Consider the following 9,609-nt stretch of genomic DNA (forward strand, 5'->3'; position numbering starts at 1 on the left):
ACGGTTGGCCAGTTCGAGTCGCGTAACTCAGTTTGAGTTTTGTTCATAATATATAATATTAAAAATATGATAATGTATAATATAAAAATTGTAGATTCTTTGTTGAGTTTTATCAATTTCCTCGAGTTTTTGGATTTTCTTTGAGTAATGCGAGTCTGAGTTCTTTTTTCAAATCTGAAGTCCGAGTCATGACAAAATCAAGTTTTCCCTAGTCTTAGATTGGATACAGACAAGTCGAGTTTTTAAGATTATGGTAAGAATCTAAACTGGAAATCATAATCCAATACTCCATCCCATTGCCCGCCTCGAGTAGTAGACAATTCGTCTGTTGCTCCTGATGGAAGTTGAACAGGATTGGATGTATAGGTGCTTTCTCTAAGCATGGCGGGGTCCAGAAATGAACAGTCCTTATTATGCTGTTGTCACCTACGTCGCCTCAATTGGGGAGTCATGTGGTGTCATTCCAGTTGCAAACCGGTCAGGAATCAGATGTTGGTCCAACGGATACGACGATCCCCATGCGACTAGTTGAAATTTGGTCAGGAAATGATCAAGTGTTTGAAAAGCACACCAGTCCAACAGGAAAGATGGGTTGTGGGGTCCGGCGTATGGACCAACATCTGATTCTTTAGCAAGTGATAGATGGCAATCACAGATTGTGTGACCGGGAGCCATATTTAAACGAGCATCGAGAATGAAATTGGAATTTTAAGTATTTATCAGGATAATGATTGAAGATTATTGTGTTAATCACCACCATTTTTATAGCATGATTAATTGTATGTAAGCCCTTGAGGGAAACCAAATGAAGTAAATGTAAGATCAGTTGAAGTCCTTGTAAACTGTATGCATTGATACAAAGAATCGATTGCAATATTCACACGAATCTTTCAATGCTCAATATGAATGAATTGGGGACTTCCCTTCATAGGAAAGAATAATTCAAACATATGAATCAAATGGCCTATCTAATCCTTTTGATGCACGACTCTCGCTGGGGTGGGAGAAGTTCACCTGTTTTGAGTCGCAAGATCGGCGGTGTTGTAGACTGCCAAACCCGTTCTCAATGACGATGCATTGCACACTAGAAAATAAAAATGAATGAAAGAAATGGGTCATTTCTTGTGCGTACCTAAGGTTTGGTGTAGCAAGCAGTGGCCGTGATCACTTCTAGTGGGCCATGTACCATGCAATTGAACTCATCAAAGGAGCAAGGCAACAAGTGCATGGAAGATCGATCTGGGGCTCACCCATGCTTTATGAACTTCCTCTTCCTCACTTGGAAAACTATCCGAGTGACCCCCTAGCGTTCCCTAGTATCAAATACATTGCAACATCAATGCAAGCATATCGGATTAGGCATCTACTCTTGTATTAGTGGAATTAAACATAATTCAAAATCAGTTCATGTTAAGTAAATATTAATGACATTAATATAAAGGCGTCTGCATGTTTTACCCGTGCGGCATCCTTGAGAGGGCCCCAACACTCTATGCGGTTGTACTTGTTTAAATTGGAATGGAAATACACCCAAACCTGAGCCTCCATCAATTCTGGATGCTCGTTGAAAAGGACTGAATCCCCATATATCACCGCTTTGAGAACCTGCTATGCATCGCATGGAAAATGAAAAACCATTGCCATCATCGTTGTGTAAGACACAGATGCTGAGAAATTGGTTTTATACTACTAACCAAAACAGAACAAAAACTCCCACATAGTTTGTGAACAGGGAGTCAGACCCATTACAGAAACAGCTGGTTGATGATGATGATGATAGAATTTCCAGTGACAATGACAAAAGAGGATGCATGAAATGGATGATTTGATGCTATAGCATTGAACTCACCAATGGTAGCTCCTTGGTGAAGATATGATATCTGAACTCAGCTGCTAGCTCAAGCAAGGGATGAGCCCCACTAACATGGCAATGGACATGCAAAGACATCTCCTCCTTTACCTTCTTCCAATCAGCAACCACATCGTCTCTCTGCAACTTGTTGTACCACCCGCTCAACTGCCACAGCATAATGCAAGTTCTTCCTTTTGTGAGTAAGGTCATTCTACAAATTTGGTGGTGGCAGTATAGTCTCTGGTGTTTATTTAAGCTGAATTTGGAGATACCCTCAAACCATGTTTCCCCACAAAAATATTTTTACGCCACCCTCAGTTTACCAGGCTCCATGTTTGGACAACAGCGGAAAATGTCTCCCCAACAGAGAGGCAATGGGTTTTCCGTCAAGCCGGTCCAAAAAACTGATTATGCCTGTTTGAACTAGTTTCAATCAGGAGTAGAAATGGTAGTGGTCTTCTTGTTTTTTAGATGTTTCGGGCAGAAATTGGTCTTGCTGTTATTTCAAGACACCCAAATGCATCCTAAAACAGAAAAGTGAATGCGCCGCCTTGTTCTTCATTCTCAACTAACCTTCAATTAAAAACTAGATTAATACATGCATCTAAAATAGTGTCTGATCCTGTATAGCATGTGAGAAGCATTGCTTAGAACAAAAACTACCTTCATATTATCATCATCATAGCCTTCTACCAGCTATTTGGGATCGGTTATCAAGATTGATCGGCAAAAGTTTGCCAACCGCCGGCCTGCCTAACATCAACCTTCCTTCACAGGGCTCTGGACCAGCTGGTGGGTTGCAACTGAGCCTAGTATATCAAACTAGCCTCATATCTGTCCAAAATAAGGTGTTACAGCACACACCAGGAGCCAATAATAAGTGTAACCGTGTTCGACCAATGTCGGCTTGGAGCAATCGAGTTAGTTGCAATTACAAAAAAATGATTGTGTGGTTTTGTTATTTTCAAGTTCTTTGAACATGGTTAGTTTTTGTTTTGTCTGAAAGTTCACAATGAATGTATCCCTTTCAGCTCATGAAATCCACCCCAAGGGGATGAGATGAGATTCATCAATGAATTGGAAAGAATTTCTTTCAGGATATAACTGAAACACCTTAGCATGGCAAAGCTATACTTTCATATAAGAAGACCAGTTCTATGTACCAGTGGACCCCACTGCAGCATCTAATGTCTGCAGACCATCATCATTATCATCATCATCTTAGCCTTATCCCAACTAATTGGAATCGGCTACAAGAATCCTGTTCCACCATTCCACTCTATCAAGGGCCATAACACGCACTTCATTAGTTTGGAATGTCATATTGGCTGCAGAGGGTCATCTCCCTTTTACATTCCTGTCGATGATCTAAAAAGTGGTGAATTGCATCCTTCTTCCCGCAATGTTACAAAAAACCATTTCTCATCTCCCTTTTCCCATTCCTATTGATGATCTAAAAAGTGGTGAATTGCATCCTTCTTCCCCCGATGTTACAAAATACCATTTCTAACATTTTATGACATATATGGCGTTGATTGTAGCTTAAACAGAAAAAATAACAATGAACCTGAGCAATGTTGATGGTATCGGAGATGGCCAGTGTTAGGTTAGCTGTGAGGTCGCAATGTGTGACAGTATAGATTCTCGGGATGATTCCTGGGTGCTTCTCCTTCTCTTCTCCCAAAAAAACCACCTTCAGCTTTGACGCTTCAAATCTCGTCGCAGGTGCGAAAAGCCTAGCAGCCTAACAATGAAACATACATATTTACAATTATAAAGATAATACTAAGTTATTTAGTTCTTGATATTTATACTAGTTCCTAACCCAACCCAACCCATTAGATTGCGAATGAGCATCCTGATTGTTCTGTTTATTTTCAAACTGCCAAATTGAAATTCTAGTCCTCTTGTTGGGAGAGGTATCACCATGCAACCCTCTTCAAGAGGTAGGTCCCACAGTGACCATTTGAAATAAAATGGACTAGAGTGTCAGCCATTGACCATTGTATGAGTTTAACTACCCATAGATTGAATGGTTAGGGCCATTTGTAGCATTGCGTACAGATTATTACTAGCACGACCTGCTTTCCGGCGGCAATTGGCCCAACTAGTAGACTATTAACTCACCTTTTCTTTTATGAGTAAGCTAGGCTAAACCCCAAGAGTCCAAGACCTTGATTTTTAGAGAATAAGCTTACCCCACCATGTGCAGCGTTGGGCGTGTGTGGCAATCAATCCGTCCATCACTTGTGACACCACATCTCCTCCTTAGATCCCAAAGCTCATATCCATCCAAACTCAGTTAGGCTACATCATGCAAAAGCATGCCTTAAACCTCTAAACTTGCGTGGGTGTGGCCCAGCTGGGTTTTGGAATGGCTTAATTTTTGAAGTGTCCATTCATCCTGGCAGTGCCCTATTCTGAATGAGCAAAATGGCATACATAAAACATGTAGGCCCCACACAATCAGGAAGGTTTTAATGGTGTGCGTTCCAATTCCAAATGTCCCATGTGGTGTGACCCACTTTTATTTTGGATTAGGCTAATTTTTTGGGATACGGGCTGAAGTTGAAATGACATATCTTATGGACAGATTGGATGTGGACTATATATGAGAGTGGGCCTCACCACGTTGCAAATCTTATTCTATGAAAACGTTGCAAGTGGCCTTTTGAGAAACTCTGGAATCCAGCTATGCTGATAATGCTGGTAATTGACACTAGAAAAGAAAACAGGGGTGCCAAATAAGAAGTGTGGGGCCCACTGCGATATCTGTTAGAAATCAACTCTATCCATCAGTTTCCCGAGCTCACAGTACGGCATGAGCCAAAGACAACCAAAACTCAAGTCGGCCACATGACACAGAACAGTAAGGATGTAAACACAACCTTTTCCCATAGCCCATCATGATGTATATATATCATTCCATCCTAGTGGTTATTACCACTAGGATGAACTGAAAAGAGAAATATTAGCATGATCCTGAACTTTTTGTGGCCCCATGAAGGTTTCAATAGTGATCGTTCAATCCCTACTGTTTCCTGTCATGTGGCCCACCTGAGTTTTGGATCTACCTCAATTTTGGGAATCTATCATATTCTGAGGTTGCGAAATTGATGGACAGAGTGGATTTCTCATGGACATATCGGTGGGCCCCACATCGCTCTGCCTACAGAACTTCATGTTGGCCGGGGTGCCATAGGAGCCCTTCATTCTTAGAAGTGCTTCTACCCATTAGATTCCAACTTTGTTATCCTAATATACCATTTATTCCAAAGATGACCCACAATAAGATTCCAAACTTTCAAGATTATCCATACAAAATGGATTATGCTAGTTGGGAAAAAAGTGCAATGTCTGCGTGTTAGAGGTGGGGCCTGCAATGAAAGGCACGAAAATGTCATTTTACTTAGAGGAATCATTGCTTTTCGCTAAGGGCCCATCACTGATATTAAGCTTTTTCATTGGACCATGTTAGGGTTACATGATTCGAGCACTATGGTCTACTGAGTTCTACGGTGGGTAGTGGATGCCACGAAAGTCTCCCAGATTGGAAGATCCCAGTGACCAATGTAGGGAATGTGGGCGTCTTCTTAACCGTCTAAATGTAGGCTACAAATCAAATGGCTAAGATTCTCCTATCAAGAATCTTTTTTTAGGCATTGCCCATCAATAATGGGAAATGAGAAACTGATGGTCTCGATTACCATAATATAACTCACAATTTTTCTTTCTTTCTCCATTGTTTCCTACACTGATTGAGAATTAATTTACAAGAAAAGAAAAAAAAAAGAGAGAGAGAGAGAGAAAGGAGATGAGGGAAGATACCTGGTGAACTATTGAGCTGCTGGAAGCTCTTCTCGCACAAGATAATTCCAAAGCCGGTTTCCCTAAAGCCCTTTTCCTCGTAGCAGAGTCGTTTTTCGTGGACGAGAGATTGTTGATGAAAATATTTCTAGTTGAAGAAGAAAAGGCCATGGAAGAGAAGCATAAGAAAACTCTCCCTCTCTCCCTCTCTCCCTCTCTCTCTCTAAAAGAAAAGGAGATTAGTTAATAGACTTCCTTCTCCTTCTCTTCATCTTGGAGTTACTCTAAAAGCTAACATCAACACACTTGGGTCTCTTCATGGCTGGGAAAGGAGAGAAAACGTGCTTGTTGGGTGTTTGTGGATATAACAATCGAAGGTTTGGATTCATTTCAGTTTGTTTTTTTTTCGTCTTTCTTGTGGACTGAAATTTCACGCCACAAGCTATAAAATCTACATCAATTGCTTTAGACCACATACACGTATGCGTGTGAAAGCCTCATATGATCCGTCCAACCGTCACGTAATCACATCCGCTTTCGGTGGCGGGTCGATGTTGCGCCACGTCATGGTCAGGGATTTTGTGACGCCTTGTGGATAATGTGATTGACAGGAATTTGAGGAGCTGGTTCGTCTACACCGTTCCTGGAATAAGCTCATTATACAACTACCTATGTGGGGCCACATTGATGTTTTCGTGGCATCCAGTCCGTCCATCATGTGCGCCCCACTCATGTTCTCCACTTGGGCCCAAAATCAGGCTTATTCAAAACTAAATTGAATCGCACCATGTTAATCGTGTATAAAACCTGTAAAATCAGGTGGCATTTTTTTTTTTAATTTTTAGTTTTATTCATCCTGGTGGGACGCGTCTTGTTAATGGATTGGAGTGGGCCACACACACGATGGAAGATTTTAGTGGCTGGAATCACATCGCAAATGTTTCCCATTGTGTGACCCACCTGTATCTTTTTACTATAGCCATGGGAAGTATTTAATGATGAGCAGTTAATCATCATTGTTTCTCACCGTGTGTTATATTTGAGATTTGAGTACCCTTAGGATTTTTTAAAATGTATTCTAAAATGGGCTCTAAAAATGGATAGACTGAGTGGATATACAGAATATGATCAAGGTGTGCCCTACAGTAAGGGTACCTCATTCGTGACCCTCCATTAACCTCGAAGGCCAACTGGCAATGTGAGTGGGACCTTAATACCTGTTTGATTTTTCCAGCGGGGTGTAAATAGCTTGTAAATGAATAATTATTATCCTCTCACCGGTTTGAAAATTCATCCCAATTCCGGCTTGAAAACTGGCTCAAAAGAGTTACTTTAATGTTCTGGACCCAACAATGAGGTTTCTGATTTATCTATTCCGTCCATCAGTTTTATCACAATATTTTGAAGCATGAGGCTAAAAATGAAGCAGATCCAGCACTCACGTGGCCCACACCAAAAGAAACAGTGGCCCTATGAAGTTTTTAACGGTAAGTGTTCGATTCCCTTTTTCGTATGGTGTAGTCTACTTGAGTTTTGTATATGCCTCATTTTTTGGCTCATGCTATAAATTTAGTTGGCATAATGGATGAACAGTGTGGATAAGCAAAATGAATCTCAGAGGGACCCACATATATTTTGCACAGTACTCAGTTCTCCTGTCCAAAAAGTAGGCAGTCAAATCAAATTCTGGTGAAAATGTTGTAAATGCACGAGTAAATAATTATTACCCTTTTACAGGGTATATACCCATGTAATGGAAAATAAAACAAGCACTAAATCCATGCGTGCATTATATTTCCATGTTGTCTATCTGTTTAGCAAACTTATTTATGTTTTACTAAAAACGAAGTAAATAAAAATTAAACTTATTTAAGCATGTTGTACTAAAAACGAAGTAAATAAAAATTTTAAGTAGACCATATTATAAGAAACGATGATTATCCGCCGTTAAAAAACAATTGTGGGCGACAAAAGTTTTGAATCAATCTAATACTTGTCTTATCCTTTCATCCAAGTTTGTTTATCCTCGTGAATAGATTTAATGGTCAACAAACATTATGGTGGACCTTAGGAAATTTTCAATGATGGGCACTCAATGATCACTATTTCCTACGGTGCGGTCCACATGAAATTTGTATCTTCTTCATTTATAGAATAACTCTCTAAAACATACGAATGGTATGGATATACAATGCATGAATACAGGTAGGCCCTATTGTCGGGTCCCACTGGCTGGTTCGGGGGTAGCAGGCAAGTCGCGCTCGTCAGCCTCGGCCTCACCTAATCCCATCTGTGTAGGGATGTGGGAACCACATAACGATGCGCCCCACACATCTCAGCTGTATGACTCCACCCCACTGTCAGATGGTCACCAATTAAAAATAGTGGTGACCCTTCAGCCATTCGCATGGATTAGTTGCATGGCAATCCAGACCGTCCAAATCATGGACCCAACTCTGCATAGCATGACTGAAATTGATGAGATAAGATAATGTTAACCATGTAATGTTTACTTTCTAATTTGCACCACTCATAATTACTTTTAACAATTCATGCTATTGCTACTATTTAATTGATTAGGGTGGTTTTAGATAGGGCTAAAAGTCGGGTGGGTTCAACCTGACCAACCGGTGACTGACCCGACATTGAGTTGGGCTCAGACAAGATGTATTGGATTCGATCTCAGGCTTGGGCTATACAAACACCGACCCAATAAAACTTGGGTAAGGCTTGGGCTGAAGTATCGGGTTGCCCGACCCAACCTGAACCCAATCAATATATAAGTATAATTTATAATTGAGTGTGGATCGTCTATGTTGCAAGCACAAGAATTTCTAGTGGCGTTGGGTCTCATTAGTCCACATCATTTTGGATGACTCAAGCGAACAAGATATGCCGGATTTCTCTCCCAAATAGGTTGCGTCCTACACAACATGATTTAAAAGGAGCTGTTGTCCTGTATTTTATCTTGTTTATTTAGAAAAAATTTTACGAGAAATAATTACATATATAATTAATAAAATTATAGGTATAAAAAATAAGACGTGTCTTGAAATATAATAAACTAATGTAATAACAAAAATATTAGTATGAATCCACCCAATCAACCCCGCTAGAGCCCGCTTGGGTTGGGCTTGGGTTGAGAATTTCCAACCCGAGATCGGGTTGGGTCTAGGTCTTGTACACAGGTAATATTAACTACATGATTTTTCCCCATGAATTTGTACCCCTCAGTATTTTACTTTTAACAACTACCTAATAGCCATTAGTTAAATGGTTAAGATTGATTAATCTGGTTTTAGAGAAATACTCCATCCCCAATGGAACCTAAGGTGGAGGGGCTTACCTAAACATACAACACATTTCGCAAGTCTACAAGGCCCAGACCAGTCATCAGGTGGGCTCTATCTTGGATGGGGCTTACCTAAACATACAACACATCTGATAAGCAGATGGAACTTTGGGCAAGGATAGGAAGTTATAAAAAATCGACCCAAGTTCCTTTGACCATCCATTTATTTATATATCTGAAAAATGCTCTAACCAAATTTGGTGAAATTTTTATGCGTCCCACCAAAGGCCGGCCCCACTTGATGATCAAGTCAGAAAGTGGTAAAAGCTCTTGATGGCATCCAACAGCTGATAGGTCATGGGCTGCAATGTCTTTATGATGTCGTTATAGGTGGAGGCCACAGCTTGAAACCCACACCAATAGTGGACCCAATGGTCTACTATGTTAACATTTCTAATAATAATTTCCGAATCAATTATGATTGTTAGCCTAAGGAGCCATTGGAGAACATGTTTTTGATATGCATTGGCAATTACATGTACTCTATGTGCATTTAAGTTACTAGTTGTGCTTGATAACTTATAATAAGAATTCATCTAAATTTATGTGAATCTGTTTTACAGCTTATATTTGATGTATGTGTGATAATTAAATTCAT

The 9,609-nt window shown here is 40.2% G+C and overlaps 1 protein-coding gene across 2 annotated transcripts; it reads right to left on the reverse strand.

Annotated features, from left to right (window-relative positions):
* Positions 1 to 806: 806 nt before the first annotated feature.
* Positions 807 to 6,101, reverse strand: LOC131236561 (protein STAY-GREEN homolog, chloroplastic). Of its 2 annotated transcripts, XR_009166788.1 has the most exons (6): positions 5,681 to 6,101; positions 3,420 to 3,596; positions 1,850 to 2,017; positions 1,459 to 1,605; positions 1,133 to 1,313; positions 807 to 1,048 (listed from the first exon to the last, which is right to left on the reverse strand). XR_009166788.1 is itself a non-coding variant. In XM_058233827.1 (5 exons), exons 1-5 carry the CDS (start codon positions 5,828 to 5,830, stop codon positions 1,203 to 1,205), a joined length of 753 nt encoding a protein of 250 aa, XP_058089810.1. In that variant the 5' UTR covers positions 5,831 to 6,099; the 3' UTR covers positions 807 to 1,202. The 2 variants fall into 2 exon arrangements, 1 of the variants encoding a protein (XP_058089810.1); XM_058233827.1 differs by having other exon boundaries at positions 807 to 1,313; positions 5,681 to 6,099.
* Between the last annotated feature and the right edge of the window lie 3,508 nt (positions 6,102 to 9,609).

The sequence above is a fragment of the Magnolia sinica genome, chromosome 2, assembly GCF_029962835.1.
Source record: "Magnolia sinica isolate HGM2019 chromosome 2, MsV1, whole genome shotgun sequence".
Lineage (NCBI taxonomy): Eukaryota > Viridiplantae > Streptophyta > Magnoliopsida > Magnoliales > Magnoliaceae > Magnolia > Magnolia sinica.

What these genes read in the sequence shown, in the direction of transcription:
- LOC131236561 (XM_058233827.1), bottom strand. Translation starts at nt 5,830, where the DNA reads ATGGCCTTTTCTTCTTCAACTAGAAATATTTTCATCAACAATCTCTCG. An exon ending in GCAGCTCAATAGTTCACCAG is followed by an intron (nt 3,597 to 5,680) that starts GTATCTTCCCTC and finishes TTTCATTGTTAG; the next exon opens with GCTGCTAGGCTTTTCGCACC. An exon ending in ATACCATCAACATTGCTCAG is followed by an intron (nt 2,018 to 3,419) that starts GTTCATTGTTAT and finishes ATGCTGTGGCAG; the next exon opens with TTGAGCGGGTGGTACAACAA.